Raw genomic sequence first — 27,877 nt, forward strand, 5'->3', positions numbered from 1 at the left:
AAGAAAAAATGTGCCAAGCCATTTCATTATAGCCGGTTTGCTCGAAAAGTTTTTTAACCTGACAGCGAGACGCATGGCCAAGAGCGTATCTTAAAAAATTAGTGATCCATATGTGATATCGGTTCTCGAAGATTCTAAAAATTGAGCTGTAAACTTTAGCTTTGCTAATCGCTCATTTGGACTCCAATTTAGATGATAGATTCGTGTCTTTGGGGCAATTTCAGTGCAAATGTATTGTCGGTTTAAATGACTGAGGAGTGAATATAAATGGTGCTAAATAACGGGGCTTGAATAAATCGCGGCGATAAAAACTAGAACTAATTCTCTGAAATTCGCCACAGATCTAATGTTCACAATCATAAATTGCATTTTCGTCTTGGTTGTAACACATAGTTTTTTTGTGAAAGAGAATCATAGGAATTGGTTAAAAAAATCTTATTGTGAAAGCATTAGGCGTATAAGTATCTGCATTGACTTTATTGCTTAGGCCCACTTGTGGGGGGAGGAACAGCATACTCAAATGTTTTTTTGTTCAGTCAATTATGGCCGATAGACATATTCATCAAAGGGAGTCAACAGTTGTATCATTAGAATGCCCTCCCAGCGTACAATATGGAAACAAAACGATTTCTTTGATTTTCTTTTCTTACGGTGAGTTATCGAGGTAAAAAAATTCTGAATAGTGACGTGATTCCGTAGTTTTGAATCAAATTTTCCGTATTCTTTTGCCAATTTCGAAAATTTTGCTGAATATTGTTAAGAGCAATGTTATTCGTTTTCAGTAAGGGATAGAGGAGATTGGCCGATTGCTTTTATGTTAATCTTTTGGTAAAAATTTTTGATTAGTTTTTCCAATTTCAAAATTGTTAATCAACTCTGGCTCAAAATACTATTTTATCTCAATTTGTTTGAATATGCCGGGAAAAGACAACTCACATCTGCTGTCATAATCTGTAAAAACTACAAAAAAACTAGTTGTACTTCTCCGTCCCATTATAGACTTCTGGAATTAAAATTTTGCTAATTGATCTGTTTTGCAAGCAAATGGAATAATTAATTGTTTCTGTTGCACCCGCAGCAAAATTAGGGCTAGGTTAGGACTCATCCTTGATCCCAAGAAAAATTAATTATCTGGATTATATTCGGGCGCGTACTTTTTCGAAAAATTTAGCGTTTTTGATTTTTTATGTGGATTACTGACGAGAAAGTTATCAAAGCAGGGCAAATTAATATCAAAATTTAATTATAACAAATTGAGGCCAATTCGATATACAAAAAGTGTTCAGAAAAGAGCTATTAACTTTGTGGCTTTGACAATATGTTTTCGTAAACATTGTTTATTTTTTTTTGTTTTGTTTCATTTTTTAGTGCGTTTTGCAGTCTCGTGTTTATAATCAACCATCCTATTTGTTTCTTTAAGGGCTAATCATTAACCTCTACAGTGCTTTGAATTATTATCTAATGCCTCTGATTAATTTCCATTTTTGTTTGCCATTTTTTTATCTTCTTTCTGTTTTTTGTGACTCCAAACAATATTTTTCCTGCTGGCTATGCCTTGACCTGTATCTGTTCAAAAAGTCCCTATTTCACAGATAGCCAAATTAAAATCAAAGAAGACAGAACCAAAAAAATGTGAACTCTTCTTGTGAATTTAATGTTTTTAATTGTTTTTCATTGTTTATAGTTTTAATGGCCTTACCCCTGTGATTCTGATAAATTGTTTGTGAAACTTTGGATTCAATCTCTTTTTGTTGTTTTTTGACGACTGGTGATTTGGTTCGTTTTAATGACAAGCTCAAAAGGATTTTTGAGCCAATTCAAGTTAATTTGTTTTTGCTTTAAGTTGAAAATATATGGATTATATAAGCTTTTTATACATATTTTTTTTAAAAAAAAGTGGATTTCTGAGCTTTTTCACTTTTGTACTGATGCTATGAATTTTGAAGCTTAATCTCTGTTAGGATAGTTCACACCCTCACTTTACTGAATCAAGATCCAGTCATTAAAATGGTCTTAGTTCCAATTAACTGTTTCTTGGGTTTTTACTACGCATTTTTCTAAGAAAAATGTCATTTTTGAATAATTGCCCTTTCAAAAATTTTTTGATTCCTTGCCACATTATCAAACTAATAAGTGGTCCAATTGATTGTGAAAAAAAATTAAATTGATTATATTTAATGTTCTTCATTAATAATGGTTGCGACACCGTTTTCTTGATAAACTTAAATGAACCTTTTTTTAAATGTTGCCTTTCCTTTGGTGGTCGTCGACAAATTAAGGAAATTAACAGGTGTCAGCTTATTCTTTTGAGGTATAGGTTAACCTTCTAATGAATTGATTTTAATCAATTTGAAATTTGTTGTTTTCAAATGTAGAAACGTATTTTTGTGACTCTGTTCTTTTGTTCTTCTTTGTCGTTTTGTTATCGAGTCTCATCATTAGCAGGTCCCATAATTTATCTTATGAAGTATACGTTAAATTGTGTGGTTCAAGATTTAACTGATTCGATCTTCATTTTGTTATTAAGTGTTTCTTTTTTAAAAAAGAAACAGATACCGAGTTTTGTCGTAATTAATGTTTGCTATCGATTGGTTTTTACGTGTGTCTTGGTCTTGTACAGTACTCTCGTTAATGACAAGTCTCCTCGGCCCTCATTCAGCATTTTTTTTCACTCAGTTGTTTGTATGTTTTCGGACGGATATGCAAATTTTCGAAAGTTTTCCTTCTCTTCCTCATTCGGTAGACAAATATATCAAAAATGTGGTTGATCAGATCTGAATAATATCTGAAAACACAACACATTACCGAGCCTCCTTGCTCGTTTGAAAACCAAATGTTACAAAAATTGAATTTACGGCGGTGGGTTATGTCTCATCATTTGAAATTAGTGTTTGACTTCAACATTTGCCGCTTTGTTCAATTTTAATCGAAGTCTGATTAGTGGAAAACACAATTAGGCAGTTAGCGGAATAAATTTCCGTTGAAAATTAGTTGAAAGCTGAAACAATTTTCTGTTATACAAAACTTGGGTCAAGAAATTTGGCGCACTTTGACCCGTGGCTGTTCTTTGTTTAAACACAATGCAACTGTATTCGTCTTGTGTATAATGAGCGCATTCGCTTACCGCACATATGAAGAAATGTATGCAGGTCAATATTTCGATAATTATAGATTAAACCAACTTTATAGAACTTCTTTTACTGATCGCGTTTCAAGAATTATAAATTTGAAATAACCCAGAGATGCGAAATATCTAAGCCATCATTTATAAATAACTTGAAATACTTAGCTTTAACCAGATTTCTGTTTATTAATTTCCTATAAACCTGATTTATAAACCTAAACATTTAACACTTTATCGCCATCATTTCAATACTATCATTATAATTGAAATCTAGCTTCTAGTTTATAAGTCTGTGCAATGATGAACTGAGAAAAATTGTTTACGCTTAACCCCCCTCCCTCGTAAATATAAAATCAGAAAATCAGGCAACTGCAGGCTCGCTCAGTGGAATAAATACGTTCGTTGGCTATTGAAGTGCTTATAAGTTACATTTTACTTTAACCTGCTTTGAAATCGCTATTTATACTCACTACTGCTTTTGTGTTCACACTTTACAAATCAGTTCACGGGCCACTTTTTCGCTTTTTTAGCCGACGGGAGAAATGAGCGAAATTAGCTTTCAATTCAAATAGGCAACAATTTCTAAATTCTGATAACTGTTTGAAGCTTTTTACTTGAGCAAAAGTATTCACATAAATTGTACAACAGCTTCAGATAAAACATTTTTTTGTTAATAGACAACAATTGTTTTCAACAAAAGTTTTCTGCTTTAAAAAATCTGTTGTGAAGCTTGAAATGTTGAATGCATGTTCGTGAATACATGTAAAAATCTATTCAAGTTAAATGTTAGTTGTCTCATAAAATTTGTCGGCTAGCGGCTATTATATTAAGTCGGACAACACGTTTCGGCTAACTTTTTGTCGGCTTATGGTGACGCGTCGCCCACAAATTCAACGTGCACCTAAAAACTACAACCCCCCCCCCCCCCCCACCCCATTTTCCTTTCTATAATATACGTACAAATTGGGCCATACTTTCTTGAGTCTTTTGCTGCTAAAATCCAGACAACAGCGCATGTAATATTTTTGCTGCATTTTATTCCTAACGTGAGACAAATTTTACATTGTATTCTCAACATTTCTCACTACTTATCGCTTTAACTTATTCCACTGTAACGCAAATTGTCTAGTCTTTATATTCAACTTCACTACATGAAGATTTTCGACTAGCTTTATATCATATTTTACTAATAATTTTAATTTGTATTCATTTAGGCGCCAGTATATAAATTTCAATTCATCGCATTCATTAGGTTAAATAATTTTCAAACCAAACTTTACAAAAAATTAACAGACAGCTCCGACGAACAATTTTCTGCTAATTTTGGTTAATAAACGCAAAAATTGTTGTTTATATCTATTTTAGTAATAAAACAGCGTTTTAGGGTTGCAGCTTTTCTCAAATAAATTAAAGCTAGACAACGTGGAAATTTAGCCTGCAGGAATTAAACCATTAACGCCCTTATTATTCGCGTTTCCCCTTATTCGGGTTTCGCTAAAATGACTTTCGAGTGACTAAAATAGCCTTTTAAATTCAGTCCATTTACCCCTCTTTGGTTTCGACATATAACAAGGAAATCTTCCACAAGTTAACAGTTTGAAATTCGTGAAAACTACCATTTAGTAACTTCCCTTTTCTTATCAGTATATTACATTTGTCCAAATTTTCCCCCTAAATGTGAAAAGTTATCCCTGCATGAAATTATAACAGCTAAACAGTTCAAACTAAGCTCAAACGTTCACAAACACTATTGGAAATTGTCTAATCTTAATTTTTTTCTTGCTTAAAACTTCCCTTTATTCCTATTCTATATCTGCTATTTATGTTTACCGGTATATAGTTGAAAATCCTTTCAAACAAACTTTTGTTTTAGCCAAGTTGTTTCGCAATTTTAAGCTATTCTCGGTGGGATACCAAGTTGGTTTTCAGTACTCTTCTTGTTATAACTTTTGTTATAAACCAGCAAGTTAGTTAACAACTAAAACCACTCTCAGACTTGGTAGTTTCAGTGTTACTTGTGTACGGTTATAAAGCTTTTACACATACTTAGTTCTTGGTATAATTCTTCACAAAGTTACGAGTTATGGTTTATAATGAACATTTAAACCCAACAAAGTGTTGAATATGGCCTAGTTCTGATAGGGTTTCAACGTGAATTAAAAGTAGCCCGTTTCTTATTGTTTTCCACTCAAATTCGCTTTCTAAAAACAGCTTTAAGGAAAATAATACGTCAAATTTGCGACTAGAATTTTAGTATTTAGCATTATATATGGTTTGAGTCACGCTTTTAATTATAAACTTCTTTTAATAAATTCAACGTTAACAAATGTTTTTCGTTTATACCTGACCGTTGATTAAAACAAAATAAAAATTAATTGCTTTCATCTGAATTTCTTCTTTTGACCTTTTGATGTCTTCAATTTTCAATTCATTATCATTATCAAAAACTTCAAAAGTTAACAGCAGTCGAAAACCGAGGGTGTGATTATAATTTTTGCCTCTTGTGGTTTATTTTAGATATTACTGATTATAAACTATCAAGCAAGACTATAGTTATTATATGTTGCATATCAGCATTTTGGTTAATTTATTTATCTCTTACAGAAGAAGAAATGAGCCAGAAAGATAAAGAAAGTTAGTTCAATTTTATTTATTTTATTGAAGGTCACTTCGGGTTATTTAGTAAATGCATTAATAAAAAATATGGAATCAAAAGCTCGAAATTTATAATCTGAGCTAAAATTAATCAGCTCAGATTCTTTGCAATAGATTTTTGAATAATCCAATTGGCTACGAGAGACTATCAGGCCAGTTATGAAGAATAATTAGGATTGCGTGATCAATGAATCCAAACGTGTAACGCTGCTCTCCCACTTATGACAAGAAAGTTTACATAGCACAGTTTGTTTTAGTGCTTCCCAATCTGTTTCGATATAATGCAGTTCGCTTTGTTGCAGTTCGATTTTCTACTTTTACGGTTGCATTACAAATGTGGTCTATAACTATTTGCTGAGCTTAATTTTTCAATATCGAATTGGACTGGATTTCCTACAGATCACACAATACATGATCTTATTATGTATAGGAGTTCAATTTGTTAGCGAAACAATTTGGAGTCAAAAATATATGCCTAAGATTTGTTTATGCAGAAATGGTTAAACTTAAACTTCAGTTTTTGCTCTTTGCACTCATGGGATGAAATACCAGAAGCTGGGAGTAAAAACAGTTGAATTGCAGCTCAAGTAACTTAAAACGACATGAGTCAGTAACAAATATTTTACTGCTCAGCAATAAATTTTAATACAAGACATAGCAACATGTTATTTACCGCTCAAATTGGTTTATTTTTGTGATTTTTTTTCAGTTATAGAAGGAAAGCCGTTTTCTGTGGCCGTTGTTGAGTGCGTGTTGTATTGTTGATTTGGCCCTGTTTTATTCCCATTTCCACGTGACTATGGCTGTAACTTCAACAATTTCTGTAACTACAACTGAAATTTAATCTGAGGTAAATAGTTGCTATGACAACAAAAACTGGTTGAAAATAAGATAGAAAAGAGTTTCCCTTCCTCTGTTTTTCAAAGTGATGTAATTTTTGCTCCTACGTCTCGGGCCCTCTTTTCCTTCGTTGAAACATTCTGGTGATCTGGTAGTACTGGAGTGAGCATCACGTCAGGCCCCTTTTAGACTCCACCTTTGGTTAGAACCTTTGCTGATCGAATTGGTCCGTCAGAACTCTCAAGGGTCCCTGTAGTTCGATCAACATTAGAAGACTCGTTTGTCAGCTATAACAGTTTTCAGTTATCTACTGGATTTGGAATTCCGTTTTTGACGAGTGTTCAAAGTTGGTAGATACGCTTTATTGAAATGTCCCAGATGAGTTTAGAGTAAGCTTGTGTTTGTTGAAAGAATTTTTGATGATTTAAAAGCTCTTGCGCATACTAAGTATGGTACACAAAAATTATTGTCGCCAGTCAAAAGGTGAATTGGAGTAATAGCGTTAAATTGTTTACATCAGAATTGACTGATGTCAATATTCTTGATTTGAACGTGTTCTCAACGCGACCTATTTTGGCAGAAAGGAAATTTTCCGTAATTGATTAGTTTACTAACACTGCCTAAGTTGCTGCCCCGCAATTTCTGACTAATAGTCACACACTAATCCAAATCGAGTTGCTGCGGATGGTTTCAACTTCCATCTGATCCCCTGTTGAACTCAATACTCTTCATTGCTCTTATTGTGCTATTGTGCGGCGTACTCTTTGAGTTCGCGGTCGCTTCCAACAAAGTTCGTCACGTTGTCACTGAGCATTTTCTGTAGTTTGCCTCTTCAAGCTATGAACCGCATGATTGAGATCAGACAACTCTCAGTGTCTAACTTAGGTACTATTTCCATGCACTGCTCGTACAGTTAGACATGTGAAGAATTAATACCATAGCTTTCCATTTCCCAATCCCTATTTACTGTAATTGGGTTAAAGTAGTCATCTCCAACGTTTGAATAGGCAATTGAAGTGACAGCTCATTCTTTAGGTAGCTCTGCTATCACTGGGCTCATGGTTTGTGATCTGCTCTTACAGCGTATCATATATGTTTCTCTAGAATTTTTTCTGGACAATATTTCTGATATGTTCAGCCACCTCATGGGAATTGTTATTGTGATCCCAGTACAATACTGATTATAAATGCTAAGTTGGCTGAGTATTCGTCTTGGTGGAACGTAGACAGGATACTGTACACATCGTGTCTTCAGATGCGCCTCCAAACACATGAAGCCCAACTTTGTCCATCACTGTGTTGAGCTTCACTGTGTTGTCCATCTCACTATCGTCTATCAATAAAAGTTTTGGCTGCTATAGGAAGTTTTCCCGCGGCTTCAGGAGAACTCTGCCTTTTCTCCAAGCTCCGCTTCGTTGTCACAATCTTTCCCTGTTTATGTTCTTTGTTGTTTCTTTCGCAGACCTGAAGACCGTGGTCAGTAACATTCCCTTGGAGCCCAAGTACAAATGGTTCCTCTAAAGTACCTCAACTTCAACTTGCTACGTAAGTTTGATTGAATTCAAGTCTGCTTGTATCGTTGCGTTGACTTCATTTTTTTGCTCTTCGCATTCTTCAGCTCAGTTTGTTAGCAATTGCACGTGTGAAACCATAGATACATAAACAATTTTAGGCCATATTTTTCAAAGCATTTGAAATCGATAGCACAAGATTTATAGAAACTGCTATCTCAGTTCTTTATCGAAAAAATTTTCGCTGTCAAATCAGCAGATCGAAAAAGAAAACTGAAAACCAACAAAGGAGTTCAAATTGTAAGAAGAAATTCTTTCTTCGCAAACCAAACTTGTATGGTAACTGCTTAAAACATGCATTTGCTAGAAGGATCGCATACTTCATTTTTCAGAACACAAAAACTTAAAGTATAATCTATTGATATTGATTGTTGCTTAAATATGTAAAGTCGCTGATAACAATAAAGAAACAAACGTCTTTTTTTCTGAATCGTTTGAGAGCAAACGTAAGTTTATTCTTCGCTTCAACATTTTTGCAACAGCAAAAGCTACGAACCAGTTACTAGCCTCTCCATTGAGGGAAAATAGATGGAGAGTACCCTATAGGCAACGTTTTAATCAGATTTTTTCTGAAGGTTGCGGAAAAACTTATGGGTCTTGTCGCACATAATGCCCGTGAAAAGCTTGTTCTTGAAAAAGATAATTTCTCGGTATATATGAAACTTAATTAACCATTGGGAAAACAAAGGACAGGTTAACAGCTGAAAATTGATTAATGGTGACGACAACTCGATCAAATTAACGTAGAAGTTCTCAAAAGTGGCGCAGGTTTTTCTGCCCTATCCTAGTCAATCTGGTAATTAAAAGTTTTTAGATGGGTGTATTTTCCGGCCGTTTTAAAATTTCTCGGGTAACACTACTTTATAAAACCGGTGATCGTGGTCAAATGAAAAGTTTCCGTCCTTTGTTTCTATTGTGCATGTACTGTCAACGATTTTCGAAAGAGTAGTGCATAACAGTTTCTCAACTTTTTTTGGAAACATAAGATTTTCTAACCTCAATGCACTATGGTTTTTGAATTAAAAACCAACTTCAGATGCAGTGGGAGAATTTGCTGAAAACATAAGACAGTTGGATTGCAGTTATTTCTGCAGTTTTTTCCCTAGATATGCGCATTTTTTTTAATACAACAAGAAACCATGCTTGAAAATTTCTCACGTTTCTGCACTGGAGGTCTATTTCTTAGATTTTTTGAATCCTTTTGAACTAACAGGCATTTTATTAAAAGCAGGCGAAGCAAGTTTCGTCAAAAGGGGTTTTGCTAAGGGATACCACTGGGTTCTATCTTTGGTCCGCTCTTTTTGCTCTTGTTTGATCTTGATAATTTACAGAAGTTTGTAATACCAAGATTTTATGCAGACCATACTGATGTTATGATAACTGCTGCTGGTGAAATAGATCTGAATTCTATTATGCCTGAACATCTAGCATATATCAATCAATGGTTGAGTGAACACAGATTAGTTTTGAATGTTGTTAAATGTTCAGTCTTAACTTTAAGAGTCGGCAAGAATTGTTTTCTAGAAAAGGTAATAACGAAACAAGCTTTCGCAACAAGCTTTTGCAATTCTATCATTTTTTAAGGTGCTAACATTGAAAACAATTTTTTCATAATAGTCACCTGGAAGTAATCAAAGAGAACTCATCTCTTTGCGTTGGTTTTATAACAAATCTGCAAAAATTTGTGTTGGTAAAACTTTTGCCGATTTATTACAATTATTCTATACAGCTGGTTGTTGATTATGGTATTTTTGTTCTTGGTGGAACAAACCTTCCAAAATATTCTACGTTGACATGAGACTTGTCACCCTACCCTTCAGGATGCCAGATTTAATTTGTCAAATCAATAGTTCCGAAATTTAGTGTTTTTATATGTTTAACCTATAAGATAGATTTTTTGTCGAAGTTGAGCTTGAGTAATTTTTTTGTGAAGTCTAACAAAAGCCTATCGGTCTTGTTTAATTTGACTGCTGGTTGGGAGTTCTGATGCATGAGTTAAACTGAAGTGTTCTCTTTACTAAATATATAACTCAAAAATGTTTAGAAAATTAAAAAATCCAATTGTTGCACGACATGTTGTTATTTTGCGCTACGGGTCCTACATTTTTGGGGCGTACGTTCTGTACGGAATCCTCTACATAATCTGCTCTGCTGCTCTGTTTTGGTGTTGTTTATATTTGTTGTTTTTTATATTGTGGAGAAATTTATATATTGATATCTGAACGCGCGAGTCATTCACCATAATGTTGGACCGTTTATGTAAACTGTTCTTTTGTTGCTGGTTTGTTAGTGCTACTTTTTTATGATTTCAATTAGGTTGTTGCAAACCTTTATAACTCAATGAGAAGTGTTGGAAAACGTTTGGGATAATTTTTGTCCTGAGCGATTCTCAAAGGTTTTGAATTGTATATAATCTACCTGTAGTGTCCTTTTGTCTTTTTAAAAGTGACCTTGAGTCATTTTTATGTTCGTTGCAACAGAGGGTGAACTGTGTTCTAATATGCAATTTCTTTCAACTTTTTCTAATTTTGTATGTGATATTGTCAAATTTTGTCCCCAAATGTTTTCCAACTTTTTTATACAGTTCTGAGTAAAATGTAGCAGTATATCTCCATATTAAATTAAGACATATAATATGTGGTGTTTTTTTTTCTCTCTCTCTCTCTCTAGTAGTTCATATAAATATTGAAAAAGCAACATCCTCAGAGCAGTACCTCGTAAAAAACTGAAAAATTGGACTTCATTTGACAAAAATTTGATCCTATTTCCCCTTGTTACATTAATAAAATTTGATATGTTTTCAATTGCTTTTAATAGGCCTTAAAATGTCATAGATATAAGACATTTGTTGTTCAGTCTCGATCTAATGATTGCATGGATAAAGTAGAAAGCATCGTCTGTATATTACTCGATCTAGATCTTTTTTCGTTTTGCCAAGATCCGTTTTTTTTCAAAATGTCTTGAATTGATTTGACACTAAAATTCAAGGAGGTTTGGTAATGTGAGTTAGCACATAATTTTCCGATCCCGCTCATCCACAGTTTTGACTTGATTGTCTACCAATTGAGGAAGAAAGAAAACTTTCAAAATACACATACTGTTCAAAAATAAGCCAATGAGACCTCGATTGATGAGACTAGAGGACAAGATAAACAACAAAGTCATTAAAAAACAAACGTTAGTTACGATCAAACGTCAACATTTATATTTATTGCAAACATTTAATAACAAAGTTAAATGGACTCAGATATATCAAGACAGTAGTCTAAATAGCGTCAGATGAATGACTAGACAAAAGTCTTAATAGCATGAGAAAAAAATGTACTTTGCTAGAACATAGATGGACCGGTCCTTGATAAGACTAGCAACAAGTAGACAAAAAGTTCGAAAAATGTTTATATTTGTGAAAACTAAAAAAAACATTAGCTATCAACTGCAATGATTAAGTAGCTTTCTATTCACCATCATAGGATGACCTTGTTCACCCGTCATTATCAAAAATATCCATTACGACTACCAAAAAACGACAAATAAATCCCAAAATCAAAAAATCATTTGAACTTTGGGAGAAAATGGCGTCGAAGCCGTTATAATCAAGAGGTATTCTACGAAAACATTGTATGTGCCCAATTTCTCTCAAAGCCAATATGAGCCGTCATTATTGTTGATATGTGACGAGAAAAAAAACAAAGAACTGAAAAAGGGGCAAATATGCAGAAATCACAAATCTTTCACAAAAATTTGAATAATCAGAGCCATAGAACCTTCAATTTAAAAACCAACTGGTATATAATTTGAATATTTCTCTGGAAAGAAGATGTAGTCTGTGTTTAGTAATAATATGCTACCAAATGACAGGGATATGATTAAGAATGGAAAAGGATAAAAATTCACTGATTTTTTTAAGCAAGTATTTTGCAAAATAACAGCCATAAATTATCAACTATTAAAAACTAGATAGATCAGCTTATAAGTTCTTAGGAAACCCATTGCAGCTCTCATTAGCAGAACTCAAATTTCCGAAAACTTTTACAAAAACATTTTTGAAGCCATTAACACCAAAAGATGTCGACTGAAAAGATTATGAGTGTTCAATTGGGTCATGTTTGAAAATCAGTGGGCCCTGATTTTGGAGAAACTATGCGAAAAAGACAACAAAAGGAACCACAAGCATTGAACATTATTAGGAAATCAGAATACTGAAACACATCGTTTGAACGACATAAAACACATTTCAAAAACACAGTGTTAAAGACGGTTTTTTTGCTTCACCAGGAAGTGGTTGAAACTTGTGTTTAGTGACAGTATGTTTAAGTTGTCAACAGAAAGAACAAAAATCGGGGAAAAGGTCGTTTAAATTTTTCAAAACATCTTTTTCGGGGTCAATAATACCATTAGCTATTAACTGAAGTCTATAAATAAGCTCAGTTATGTGAAGAGGCCTGTTATTATCCAGAGTATGTCATACAACTGCATATAGAACAAATACAGGCAAAAATCAAACATTTAATAAAACTTTGTGAACGGTGTAAAAGACGTTAAAACCATAATCTTTTCACTAAAACAATAAACATTGCGCTTTTTTAACACCATTATTGTGATTTTTGACCACTCTTTAGTTTGATAAGTTGACAAGACAACATTAAGAACCTAAAAATTTGGCAAATGTCCAAAAATCAAACGAAAACTTGTATCAAAGCCACGTAGTATCTATGTCTGTTAGTATCCCAGACGGGCTGGAACCCGCGACCTCTATGTTAAGGGACCTAGACTCTAACCGTAGGCTACATTAAATTTGTAACGATCTGCGAGCGCACAAGTTATGCACTCCTCTGATTTACCAACAGGCATTTGCGTTAGCTAGCAACATAAGACATGTAAAATTGAAGAATCAAAACTTCTATTCAATTGTTATAACTTATTGTTACTAATTTTTTTGTTTTATTCCTTGATTATGATTCCATGATCTGGGTTTTTGAGACCATTGCTGATTGAACATATCTTAGGCTCTCTTTATGCTCATAACAGTTTTTTGTCTTCCGACTTACTACGCTGCTCTCTCTTGTGATTTTGGAAAAAAGACGGAAAAAGCCTTATCTAACGGAAACAAAAAGGCGTGGTAATGGGCGTTCTCATAATAATTTTTTAATTCTGCTTGTCCTCATTTTTGACATAAATTTTTAAAAAGTGTTTAAGAGATCAAAAATTTTCATGCACTGTTCGATAATAATGGGTGAATGATTTTTGAAAAACCCTTGATAAATCAAAAGCACGCACCACTTTATGTAAGCCAAACTAGAGCGCCGATGAGACTGGTCATTATGGAAACTACGAGACAAGACTAAGAAATGAAATAACAACAATCTCATTAATGACGATGAAAAAACATTGTCTATTTAAAAAAAACGCTCAATAGGAACCCTACAATAGCATACTTTAATTCCTATAACTCCTCAAACTCAAAAAACCGCATGTTTTGTTACTGGAAACGATATGGGAGCTGTCCCTACTGCGACTAAGGCAAAAGTAGACAAAAATAGAAAGAAGAGTTTAAAATGCTAAAATTATTTTCGTTTTTTTGGAAAATTTTTTTAATGTCATGAAAACCATTAGTTGTCAACTGAAGTCTTTAATTTCGTTCATTTATAACTCAAAAAGAAGCCATTAGGACATGTCTTTATCCAGGATATGTGATAACACTACAAAAAGAACGGCAAAAATTCAATTATCGTTTGCGAAAAAAACGGGTTCAAAGCTGCTGAAACCATACGTAAATCAGTAAAAACCTTATATATATGTTCAATTATGTATTCTTTTAAAGCCAATGGGACCTGTTATTAAAGTGATAATCTGTCAAAGCAATAAAAAAAGTTTCAAAATTTGCAAACGTCCAAAGTCAAAAAAAGTTTATGAAAACTCGTTGTATCAAATCCACGAAACCCTTATTGCAATTTTATAGTCACTAGAAAGATTAAAATTTCATTCTACGTAAACAGTGTTAAGAATTGATTTTGAAAATTTTCAATAATATAATGAGATTTTCTTAAATGAAGTATACTCAAAGATATAAGAAGCACATAACTGAAAGCATTATGTAGGTTTTTCTTTACATTTTAGTGAAGCAAATTGGATGTTTTATCAGCCATAAGACTGCAAAAACAACAAATGCGGGCATAGCAGAATAATTCAAATAAAAACCATAATTTTTTTCACTGAAATCCTAAAACAGCATCAGCAGGCCTCATTTCAACGTAAATATGAGCTCTCGGTAATTGACCTTGGATAGGTAACAATTGTTCTGTAACTAACATAGTAATGAGTATTTGTAATGAGTAGTAACAAAAAAAGACGGAAAAAGCCCAATCTAACGGGAACAAAAAGGCGTGGTAATCGGCGTTCTCATATAGTTTTTTAATTCTGCTTGTCTTTATATTTGACACAATTTTTAACAACTGTTTAAGAGATCAAAAATTTTCATGCACTGTTCGAAAATAATGGTTGAATGATTTTCGAAAAACCCTTGAAAAATCAAAACCACTCAGTAATTTATTTATGCCAATATAGAGCGCCGATGAAACTGGTCATAATCGAAACTACAATACAAGACTAAGAAATGAAATAACAACAATATACATTAAAGACGATGAAAAAACAATGTCTATTTTTTAAAAAAAAACGCTCAATGGGAACCCTACAATAGCAGCCTTTAATTCCTCTAACTCCTCAAACTCAAAAAATCGCATGTTTTGTTACTGGAAACGATATGGGAGCTGTCCCTACTGAGACTAAGGCAAAAGTAGACAAAAATAGAAAGAAGAGTTTAAAATGCTAAAATTATTTTCATTTTTTTTGGAAAACCTTTAATGTCATGAAAACCATTAGTTGTCAACTGAAGTCTTTAATTTCGTTCATTTATAATTCAAAAAGAAGCCGGATATGTCTTTATCCAGGATGTGTGATAACACTACATAAAGAACGGCAAAAATTCAATTATCGTTTGCGAAAAAAAACGGGTTCAAAGCTGCGGAAACCATACGTAAATCAGTAAGAACCTTATATATGTTCAATTATGTATTCTTTTAAAGCCAATGAGACCTGTTATTAAAGTGATGATTTGTCAAAGCAATAAAAAAAACTGAAAAAATTTGCAAAAGTCAAAAAATTTTTCGAAAACTCGGTGTATCAAAGCCATGAAACCCTTATTGCAATTTTATAGTCACTAGAAAGATAAAAATTTCATTCTATGTAAACAGTGTTAAGAATTGATAATAAAAATTTTTGAAAAATATAATGAGATTTTCTTAAATAAAGTATACTCAAAGATATAAGAAGCACATAACTGAAAGCTTTATGTAGATTTTCTATACCTTTTAGGGAAGCAAATTGGATGTTTTATCAGCCATAAGACTGCAAAAACACTAAATGCGGGCATAACAGAAGAATTCAAATAAAAACCATAATTTTTTGCACTGATATCTTAGAACAGGATCTGCGGTTCTCATTTCAAAGTAAATATGAGCTCTCGGTAATTGATCTTGGATAGGTAACAATTGTTCTGGAACTAACATAGTAATGAGTAGTAACAAAAAAAGACGGAAAAAGCCCAATCTAACGGGAACAAAACGGCGTGGTAATGGGCGTTCTCATATAATTTTTTAATTCTGCTTGTCTTTATATTTGACATAATTTTTAACAAGTGTTTAAGAGATCAAAAATTTTCATGCACTGTTCGAAAATAATGACTGTTTGATGCACTGTTCGATTTTTTTAAAAACTCTTGGAAATTCAAAACCACTCAGCAATTTATATATGCCAAACTAGAGCGCCGATGAGACTGGTCATTATCGAAACTACGAGACAAGACTAAGAAATGAAATAACAGCAATATACATTAATGACGATGGAAAAACAATGTCTGTTTTAAAAAAACGCTCAATAGGAACCCTACAATAGCACCATTGGATTCTTCTAACCCCTCAAATTCAAAAAACTGCATGTTTTGATACTGGAAACGATATGGGAGCTGCCCTTAATGAGAATAAGGCAAAAGTAGACAAATAAAAAGAAGAGTTTTAAAAGCTAAAATTATTTTCATTTTTTGGAAAACCTTTATTGTCATGAAAACCATTAGTTGTCAACTGAAGTAATTAATTTCGTTCATTTTTAACTCAAAAGGAAGCCATTAGGACCTGACTTTATCCAGGATATGTGATAACACTATAAAAATAACGACAAAATTTCAATTATCGTTTGCGGAAAAAAAACGGGTTCAAAGCTGCTGAAACCATACGTAAATCAGTAAAAACCTTATATATGTTCAGTTATGTATTCTTTTAAAGCTAATGGGACCTGTTATTAAAGTGATAGTTTGTCAAAGCATTAAAAAAAACTTAAAAAATTGCAAACGTCCAAAAGTCAAAAAATATTTATGAAAAATCGTTGTATCAAAGCCATGAAACCCTTATTGCTATTTTATAATCACTAGAAAGATAAAATTTTCATTCTACGTAAACAGTGTTAAGAATTGAATTTAAAAATTCCTAATAATATAATAAGATTTTCTTAAATAAAGTATACTCAAAGATATAAGAAGCACATAACTGAAAGCATTATGTAGGTTTTTCTATACCTTTTAGGGAAGCAAATTGGAAGCAAAAAGACTGCAAAAACAACAAATGCGGGCATAACAGTAGAATTCAAATAAAAACCATGATTTTTTGCACTGAAATCTTAGAACAGGATCAGCGGGCCTCATTTCAACGTAAATATGAGTTATCGGTAATTGACCTTTGATAGGAAACAATTGTTCTGTAACTAACATTGTAATGAGTATTTGTTACAACGGTTATCGAAATATGTAATTTGACAACAAAAATTTCAATATATCATTAATAAATGATGATGTCTTTTGCGTCATGATTGTTTTTTGGTGGAAAAACGGGTAAAAATTTTTAATCCAGAACACTCTTATAATAAGCGGAAGCAGAACCAGGGCTATTCTACGTTTTAATCAAAACCGTATTAGCAGTTTTTAGATCTATACTTTCTGAAAACTTTTTGAAAACAAAGTTGTCTGAAGAAGCTTATTTTTGCAACTTCGAAAAAAAAAATTGTTGATGAAATTTGCTTTAATTGTGGGATCAAACAATTCAACAACCCTCCTCTTTGTTTATAGGCAGAACCAATATCGCTTTTCGTATTATTTTTTTAAAAGCAAAACTCAGGAAAAATTGAGTATTAATTCCCGAAAACGTGAACAATAACAACGGATATGTTATAATGTTATGCATTCCACTGATTTACCAACAGGCATTTGCGTTAGCTAGCAACATAAGACATGCAAAATTGAAGAATCAAAAGTTCTATTCAATTGTTATAACTTATTGTAACTAGTTTTTCTTGTTTTTTTCCTTGATTATGATTCCATGATCTGGGTTTTTGAGACCATTGCTGATTGAATATATCTTAGGCTCTCTTTATGCTCATAACAGTTTTTTGTCTTCCGACTTACTACGCTGCTCTCTTGTGATTTTGGAAAAAAGTCGGAAAAAGCCTAATCTAACGGAAACAAAAAGGCGTGGTAATGGGCGTTCTCATATATTTTTTTAATTCTTATTGTCCTTATTTTTGACATAAATTTTTAAAAAGTGTTTAAGAGATCAAAAATTTTCATGCACTGTTCGATAATAATGGGTGAATGATTTTTGAAAAACCCTTGATAAATCAAAAGCACGCACCACTTTATGTAAGCCAAACTAGAGCGCCGATGAGACTGGTCATTATGGAAACTACGAGACAAGACTAAGAAATGAAATAACAACAATCTCATTAATGACGATGAAAAAACATTGTCTATTTAAAAAAAACGCTCAATAGGAACCCTACAATAGCATACTTTAATTCCTATAACTCCTCAAACTCAAAAAACCGCATGTTTTGTTACTGGACACGATATGGGAGCTGTCCCTACTGAGACTAAGGCAAAAGTAGACAAAAATAGAAAGAAGAGTTTAAAATGCTAAAATTATTTTCATTTTTTTGGAAAATCTTTAATGTCATGAAAACCATTAGTTGTCAACTGAAGTCTTTAATTTCGTTCATTGATAACTCAAAAAGAAGCCATTAGGACATGTCTTTATCCAGGATGTGTGATAACACTACATAAAGAACGGCAAAAATTCAATTATCGTTTGCGAAAAAAAACGGGTTCAAAGTTGCTGAAACCATACGTAAATCAGTAAAAACCTTATATATATATGTTCAATTATGTATTCTTTTAAAGCCAATGGGACCTGTTATTAAAGTGATAATCTGTCAAAGCAATAAAAAAAACTTTGCAAAAGTTTCAAAATTTGCAAACGTCCAAAGTCAAAAAAAGTTTATGAAAACTCGTTGTATCAAATCCACGAAACCCTTATTGCAATTTTATAGTCACTAGAAAGATAAAAATTTCATTCTATGTAAACAGTGTTAAGAATTAAATTTAAAAATTTTCGAATAATATAATGAGATTCTCTTAAATAAAGTTTACTCAAAGATATGAGGCACATAACTGAAAGCATTGTGTAGGTTTTTCTATACGTTTTAGGGAAGCAAATTGGATGTTTTATCAGCCCTAAGAGTGCAAAAACAACAAATGGGGGCATAACAGACGAATTCAAATAAAAACCATGATTTTTTGCACTGAAATCTTAGAAGAGGATCAGCGGGCCTCATTTCAACGTAAATATATATGAGCTGTTGGAGAAGTCATTGATTTCGTTCATTTATAACTCAAAAAGAAGCCATTGGGACATGTCTTTTTCCAGGATATGTGATAACACTACAAAAAGGACGGCAAAAATTCTATTATCGTTTGCGAAAAAAATGGGTTCAAAGCTGCTGAAACCATACGTAAATCAGTACAAACCTTATATATGTTCGATTATGTATTCTTTTATAGCCAATGGGACCTGTTATTAAAGTGATAATTTGTCAAAGCAATAAAAAAACATAAAAAATTTGCAAAAGTCAAAAAATTTTTCGAAAACTCGGTGTATCAAAGCCATGAAACCCTTATTGCAATTTTATAGTCACTAGAAAGATAAAAATTTCATTCTATGTAAACAGTGTTAAGAATTGATAATAAAAATTTTTGAAAAATATAATGAGATTTTCTTAAATAAAGTATACTCAAAGATATAAGAAGCACATAACTGAAAGCTTTATGTAGATTTTCTATACCTTTTAGGGAAGCAAATTGGATGTTTTATCAGCCATAAGACTGCAAAAACACTAAATGCGGGCATAACAGAAGAATTCAAATAAAAACCATAATTTTTTGCACTGATATCTTAGAACAGGATCTGCGGTTCTCATTTCAACGTAAATATGAGCTCTCGGTAATTGACCTTGGATAGGTAACAATTGTTCTGGAACTAACATAGTAATGAGTATTTGTAATGACTAGTAACAAAAAAAGACGGAAAAAGCCCAATCCTAACGGGAACAAAAAGGCTTGGTAATGGGCGTTCTCATATGATTTTTTTAATTCTGCTTGTCTTTATATTTGACATAAATTTTTAACAAATGTTTAAGAGATCAAAAATTTTCGTGCACTGTTCGAAAATAATGGGTGAATGATTTTTAAAAAACTCTTGGAAAGTCAAAACCACTCAGCAATTTATATATGCCAAACTAGAGCGCCTATCAGACTGGTCATTATCGAAACTAAAAGACAAGACTATGAAATGAAATAACATCAATATACTATAATGACGATGAAAAAACAATGTCTCTTTCGAAAAAGAGCGCTCAATAGGAACCCTACAATAGCATCCTTTGATTCTTATAACTCCTGAAACTCAAAAAACCGCATTTTTTGTTACTGGAAACGATATGTGAGATGTCCTTAATGAGACTAATGCAAAAGTAGGCAAAAATAGAAAGAAGAGTTTAAAAAGCTAAAATTACTTTTATGTTTTTGGAAAATGATTAATGTCATAAAAACCATTAGTTGTCAACTGATGTCATTAATTTCGTTCATTTATAACTCAAAAGGAAGCCATTAGGACCTGACTTTATCCAGGATATGTGATAACACTACAAAAAGAACGGCAAAAATTCAATTATCGTTTGCGGAAAAAAACGGGTTCAAAGCTGCTGAAACCATACGTAAATCAGTAAAAACCTTATATATGTTCAATTATGTATTGTTTTATAGCCAATGGGACCTGTTTTTAAAGTGTTGATTTGTCAAAGCAATAAAAAAAACTTAAAAACTTGCAAACGTCCAAAGTCAAAAAAATTTTATGAAAACTCGTTGTATCAAAGCCATGAAACCCTTCTTGCAATTTTATAGTCACTAGAAAGATAAAAATTTCATTCTATGTAAACAGTGTTAAGAATTGAATTTAAAAATTTTTGAAAAATATAATGAGATTTTCTTAAATGAAGTATACTCAAAGATATAAGAAGCACATAACTGAAAGCATTATGTAGGTTTTTCTATACCTTTTAGGGAAGCAAATTGGATGTTTTATCAGCCGTAAGACTGCAAAAACAACAAATGCGGGCATAACAGTAGAATTCAAATAAAAACCATGATTTTTTTTCACTGAAATCTTAGAACAGGATCAGCGGGCCTCATTTCAGCGTAAATATGAGCTGTCGGTTATTGACCTTGGATAGGAAACAATTGTTCTGTAACTAACATTGTAATGAGTATTTGTTACAACGGTTATCGAAATATGTAATTTGACAACAAAAATTTCAATATATCATTAAAAAATGATGATGCTTTTTGCATCATGATTGTTTTTTGGTGGAAAAACGGGTAAAAATTTTTAATCCAGAACACTCTTATAGGAAGCGGAAGCAAAACCAGGGCTATTCTACGTTTTAATCAAAACCGTATTAGCAGTTTTTAGATCTATACTTTTTGAAAACTTGAACAAAGTTGTCTGAAGAAGCTTATTTGTGCAACTTCGAAAAAATTTTGTTGATGAAATTTGCTTTAATTGTTGGATTCAACAACCCTCCTCTGTGTTTATAGGCAGAACCAATATCGCTTTTCTTTTATTAATATTTTTTTTGAAAAAAATACTGAAGAAAAATTGAGTATTAATTCCCGAAAACTTGAACAAAAACAACGGATATGTTAGAATGTTCAGAAAATTTTAAACCTCGATAACTGAATAAAAAACGAAATTCAAAATTTTTAATTTCTTTGCTTTAAGGGATTTCTAATGATACCACTCACAGCTGTCTCCGATGAATATATCGATTGGCCAATATTAACTGAACAAAAGACAATTCAGCATATTGTTCCTCCCGCACTAAATTGGGTCGGAAGAATTAGCTACGATAAACACGGTGTTAAAAAAATCGAAGTCCTGTGTATTATGCAATATGGTTTGCAGAACATGGGATATTGCGAAGCAACCTTAACGCTGACCAGCTGTTTTGAATATTATTTGTGATTTAGTCCTCATTTGTTTTATTTTTTAGTTCTTTTATAGATGTGTGATAATTTCTATAGATGCCGGTTATAGCCGATGTAGACATCTAAAAATTAAAAACTATTTTAATATTACTAAGATGTAAGATTTGTTTAGTGCTTATTCTGTCAGTTGTCTATTTGAACGACAAAAAATTGCTTTTAACCACTGTTTTATTGTCTTTATGGTTTCTCTAACGAATTTTTGTTGGAGGTTTTTTTTTGTCAAATGAAGTCAGTCATGCACCAAAGTCTATTTTTCTGCTTTTTGTTCGCAATTTGAAAATGGTTCATTATTGTTTTCGGCCATATGTCGGCTACAGAAGTTAATAGAGTTCTTAAATAAGTATTTTACTAAATTAAGTTTAGAATTATTGGTAATTAATGTATCGGATAATTGATTTGAGTGTATTTGATGTAACATGTGTTTTTTTTGCTTCCATTGAGTAAAATTTGTATGCTCTTGCGATCAACGGTAGTTTGACTACTAATCATATTTACTCATTTTAATTAAACGAAATTAGGATTAATCTTTTTCATTCAACTTCAAAAAAATTTGCAAAAAGATGTGTTGGCAATTTTGTAAATGGTAATGTTTGTTTTCATTGATTTTTTAACGGGTGGTACGGTTTCGAAATTATTGCAGTACATTTTCCGCTTTATTTTTTTTGGGTCGCTTTCAATTTGTTTTATTGTTGCATAGATAGCTTCCTGACTTTTAATGGAAGGTTTCCTTTATCTTGAGAATGAATTGTTTTAGAGTTCCTAGTAAAACCATTTTATTTCTCAATTGATGAAATGATCTGAGTTCAAATAATTGGTTCACGATTTTGGTCCGCGAAAAACCAATTTGTTTCCAGGTTCTTTTTAGTGTACGTTGACATTTTTTTTTTCATCATGAAACTTATGCGTTTTTAAATTTTTTTAATATCTTTTTTACAGTCAGGCTCACCGGAATTTTTCAGATATCTTATTTTGTCAAATTTTTTGACAAATAGAAATAATTGATTTTTTCAGTTCAGCTAAAGCGTGGTCATGTATATTAATTTTTCTTTTTTATTGTAATATATCCCGAATGAACTCGAGAAGGGAAAGATTTTTTTTAATTATCTGCTTTCTTATTTGCTAATTTTTAGTCTCTGGAACGGCTGATTTGGAGTCAAATGGGGGTAAATATTTAAAATATTTGTTGAATCATTTACACCGAAATCATAAAGTTTGTTCTATTTCAATTTCAACATTCGATGTTTAGACTATTTTTTTCAATCCATCATTTGCGAGCTTTTGAAAATTTCAATTTATTTCAAAATTTTGTCATTAGAATCAGCTGTTTGTTTTTTTGAACATTCGGCTGTTTTTCTGATTAATTTCAGTTCTGTTTTTTTAATGTTTTATTCGAAAGTGTTTTTTTAAAGAGTTACAATCTGCATCTGCTGGCAATAGCAACAATGAGTTCTTTCAATGAAAGAGCTGTATTATTCTAAGTAGTTTTTGGAAGAAATTGATATTGGGTATTCACATTTTGCGACAATTTTAAAGTTTTTGTCACCTAAGCATATCGCACTTGTCTTGAAATTGAATAGTTAGTTTTTAAAATTCACTTTATTTCTAATTCTGAAAAAGACTTGCCTTATTTTTCCGAATTGCCTTACTGAGTGCAAACTATATATCCTTCTTTCTGTTGTAATACTTGAAGAAAATATCAAAACTTTCAAGGTGAAGTTGCGTTGTTTTTATTCTTGATTTTTTAAATCTAAACTGCAATTTGTATAATTTAAATGTTTTTTTAATCTACTCAATTAATAAATCAGGAAAAGTGATTAGTTAAAAAAACGTTATTAATTTTTGTGGATTAACTGACTTTCTTGTTGATTTGTTAACCTCTAAATGTGTGTATTCCAATTTGAAATGATTTTAAATTTTCTTGATTCTGGTATAAGTATTTGTGGTTTCTATTCGCCATAGACTAGTATCTTAATGTGTGATAGTTGCTGGCAATTTGATCTCAGGTCCCCGTTTCATATCGATTCTCACGAGTGGCTGTGAGTAGGAACTATAATGGGAAGACCGCATTTTGCGGCCAGAAAGTGGTGATTTGTTTAAGTTGTTTTTTTTTATTTCAGAGAAAAAGAAGGGTCTCTTTTCCCGATTCAAAACTGCCGTCTTCTCATCCCCAGGCTCAGAACCCAAGTCACCCACATCACCTACCGAAGCTGGCGAAGATGTAGCTGCCCAACAAGCGAAGAAATCATCGAAGAGTAGCAAAGAGGAGAAAAAGAAGAACAAGAAAGAGAAGAAGAGTCACAATAAGAAAGAGAACGAAGCTGAACAGAAAGTTGAATCTCCCGATCCCAATGCCAGCCAACTTAACACATCGGGTATGCTTAATTCACCAGCAGTTTGATCCCCCCTCCAACTATTTTGGTTTTCATCATAAACATGGAAAGGTGATGTTAACAAGCGCTGGAGTTCTGCTTCTTTCCACCCCGGTTTATTTAACACATCCATATTATTTCACCACTTTATCTCCTCCCTGGCAAAGTTTTCATCTCAAAACCCTTTCCCAAAACACAATGGGGTAAAGTGAATTGGGTGAAAAGGCGAGCGTTGATACGGGATTGTTGATAAGCGATGCACATAAGATGAGCTATTTAAATTTATAAACATCTTAAGGTTGAAAATCTAATTTTTTTACTCTCATTTATTCAAATTGAGCCACGGTGTGTGTATAACAAGACGGCTTGTGTTAGGTGGTAGGTATCACAGAATTCTCCAACCCTAGTCTTAAAATATAAAGCTAGTCAGAAAACTTAGTAACTTAATTGATGCGATGCACATAAGATGATCTATTTAAATTTATGAACATCACTTTAAGGTTGCAAATCTAAATTTTTTAACTCTCATTTATTAATTAGAGTTAAAACGCACACCGTGGCACATTATAATTGTGCCACGGTGTGCGTATAACAAGACGGCTTGTGTTAGGTTGTAGGTATCACAGAATTCTCCAACCTAGTCTTAAAATATAAATCTAGTCAGAAAATTTAGTAACTTAATTGAGAAAAAACCTGTTATAATATTTGTTATCTGTTGTTTGGTTGACTCGCAAAATGTTGATTGAAAGAAATATTCGCCAATCCAATTGAGCATCATTGATGTGCATTATTGTGTTGCTCCCTCTTCTTTATTTTGTCTCGTCCTAGAAAATGACCCAAAAACGCTTTTTGTTGTCGGCTTTCCATATTTAGCGGTTTTTATGAAAGAAAAGTTTGTCCCAATTTTCTCCCTAACCTCGCAGAAAAATCATAAATTTTTCAAGACCTGCTTCAGGATCGTTTTTTTTTTTTCAAATCAGTTGTCTAATCTTCTGCCTTGTTATTCACTACTTCTTTTACAAATTACAAGAGTATTATGCTATTGTGATTTCTAGCTTTTTTCCTCAAGCGTCTGTTTTACTCTCATAAAAACTCGATGTTTTCATAATTTTCCCCAGCTACTTTTATCTGTTCTTCTGGTTATTTTTATTAATAAAAAATTTGTTCAGTATTTTTGCACAGAATATTTTTTTCATCAATTATATCATTCTGGATGCTCCTGGTTGTCATCATTGACAAAAACTGTTTTTTTAATTAACTGAGTTAATTGATATTACATTCACAATTCTTGTACACTTGTCAACTTTGTTTGGTATCGACTTTTTTCCAGTTCTTTTTAATGAAAAAAGGATTAAGACTTGTGAGAAATCTTTAATAATCGGTTTTTAAATAGTTTAGTGCTTTCTAAAGGTTTTGATCTATGCAGAAGTCTACAGTGTGGTGGTTGTTACGATTGGTTAAAATACAATTGATCTAGTTTTTTTTGTTTTGATGGCGTCAAGGATTTGGGAAAATATATCGCGTTTTTATTTTGAGGATCTTCTAGACCAAGAACGTCTGTTTTTATTCGTTTCCTTTTGTCAGTTTCTTCATAACTTTTAGGTTAAGCTCAACACATGCAATTTACAAAATTTTTTGGTCCGAAGCAGTCTCAGTCAAAATCACGAAGCAGTCCCAGAAAAACAGCCCCGGATGGCAAAATATGCCAAGGAAAAATCGTCCCTGACAAAATAGTTCCAATTATTCATGAAATCAAACATATGCACAGCAATTACCAAACCAACTCCTTGAGTTATGTATATGAATGTATGTAGTTGAAAAAAATAAAAAGCTGATTAAAGCACAATTCTTCCCAAAATATGTATTTCGAACCAAATTTCCGGCTTAATCTTAATTCATATCAATTAAAAACAATGCATTTACAAGCTCAAATCATAGATTTTGCTTATTAAATGCTTAGAGATTATTTTTTTCATTTTACGATAATTCTTTCGGCCTATTTTGTCTGCTTTCACTGTATAATTTTGCCTGGGACTTGTTTTGTCAGGGAATAATTTGCTCTTTAGGACTGTTTTGGAAGCCTTTGGGAATATAAATTAAGTACTTAAGAAATTTTTAACGCCAAAGCTGTGCTCTATTTTTTGAGTTTTTTGACGTTTGTTTAAATCGAGCTATTTTGTTTTTATCACCCGTTTTGTGAAGTTTGTGAAGAATAATGTCAACTCAGACGCGTTTTTGTTCTATTCAAAGTTTAACTTTATGATACCTTTCCGAAACAAAACATTTTTATTCCGTTTTTTAGCCAACTTTTCCAACAGATAACGAGGAGGTCAGTTCAAACTGTTTGGCAGGCACTCGAAGTTAATCGAAGTTCGTTACCATAGAGGTAAATTGAGCGAAAAATAAAACAGCTAATGAGTTTCCAATAACACTGGGACATGAGGCAATATAAATCGAATGGGCAATATATCTTTAACTATATTATATGAGCAGTTAAAAATGTTTTACTGTTTTGTTTAAACTTAATTTAAAACTTTGTTGAGCAAGCAGTAATAAAATGAGGAGCGCCTGCATTACATACAATGATTAGGTAAAAGACCTATCGGGTAAAAGAGTAAGTTTTGAGAATCCTGCAAGCCCAGCTCATTTTTGAACCGACCCCTCTCCATCATTTTGAAAATCTAATTTTTTAAAAATGTGCCACGGTGTGTGTATAACAAGACGGCTTGTGTTAGGTTGTAGGTATCACAGAATTCTCCAACCTAGTCTTAAAATATAAATCTAGTCAGAAAATTTAGTAACTTAATTGAGAAAAAATCTGTTATGATATTTGTTATTTGTTGTTTGGTTGACTCGCAAAATGTTGATTGAAAGAAATATTCGCCAATCCAATTGAGCATCATTGATGTGCATTATTGTGTTGCTCCCTCTTCTTTATTTTGTCTCGTCCTAGAAAATGACCCAAAAACGCTTTTTGTTGTCGGCTTTCTATATTTAGTGGTTATTTAGTTAATTAGTTGCCTAATCTTCTGCCTTGTTATTCACTACTTCTTTTACAGATTACAAGAGTTTTATGCTATTGTGATTTCTAGCTTTTCTCAAGCGTCTGTTTTACTCTCATAAAAACTCGGTGTTTTCATAATTTTCCCCAGCTACTTTTATATGTTCGTCTGGTTATTATTATTATTACAAGTTATGTTCAGTATTTTTGCACAGATTATTGTTTTCATCAATTATATCATTCTGGATGCTCCTGGTTGTCATCATTGAGCAAATTTTTTTTAATTAACCGAGTTAATTGATATTACATTCACAATTCTTGTACACTTGTCAACATTGTTTGGTGTCGACTTTTTTTCCAGTTCTTTTTAATAAAAAAGGATTAAGACTTGTGAGAAATCTTTAATAATCGGTTTTTATATAATTTAGTGCTGTCTAAACGCTTTGTTCTGCTATGCAGAAGTGTACAGTGTAGTGGTTGTTACGATTGGTTAAAATACAATTGATCTAGTTTTTTTTGTTTTGATGGTGTCAGAGATTTGGGAGAATATGTTTCGCGTTTTTGAGTTTGAGGATCTTCTAGACCAAGAACGTCTGTTTTTATTCGTTTCCTTTTGTCAGTTTCTTCATAACTTTTAGGTTAAGCTCAACACATGCAAATTACAAAATTTTTTGGTCCGAAGCAGTCTCAGTCAAAATTACGAAGCAGTCCCAGAAAAACAGCCCCGGATGGCAAAATATGCCGAGGAAAAATCGTCCCTGACAAAATAGTTCCAATTATTCATGAAATCAAACATATGCACAGCAATTACCAAACCAACTTCTTGAGTTATGT

General features: G+C 32.4%; 2 protein-coding genes across 3 annotated transcripts in view; both read left to right on the forward strand.

The window, feature by feature from the left end:
* Positions 1 to 4,099: 4,099 nt before the first annotated feature.
* Positions 4,100 to 27,877, forward strand: part of LOC142352970 (uncharacterized) — a 33,980-nt gene continuing 10,202 nt past the window's right edge. Inside the window, exons 1-2 of the mRNA XM_075405133.1 lie at positions 4,100 to 5,758; positions 23,791 to 24,045. Coding sequence (XP_075261248.1) covers positions 5,737 to 5,758; positions 23,791 to 24,045 — 277 coding nt within the window. The 5' untranslated portion in view covers positions 4,100 to 5,736. The remainder of the gene's footprint in view (positions 5,759 to 23,790; positions 24,046 to 27,877) is intronic.
* The window catches only part of LOC142352972 (ubiquitin domain-containing protein UBFD1-like), an 86,558-nt gene continuing 84,667 nt past the window's right edge, over positions 25,987 to 27,877 (forward strand). For both annotated transcript variants that reach the window (XM_075405135.1, XM_075405137.1), the window contains exon 1: positions 25,987 to 25,996. The gene's annotated coding sequence lies outside the window, so the exon portion shown is untranslated. The remainder of the gene's footprint in view (positions 25,997 to 27,877) is intronic.

The sequence above is a fragment of the Convolutriloba macropyga genome, chromosome 14 (assembly GCF_964194025.1).
Source record: "Convolutriloba macropyga chromosome 14, txConMacr16.3, whole genome shotgun sequence".
Classification (NCBI taxonomy): Eukaryota; Metazoa; Xenacoelomorpha; order Acoela; family Convolutidae; genus Convolutriloba; species Convolutriloba macropyga.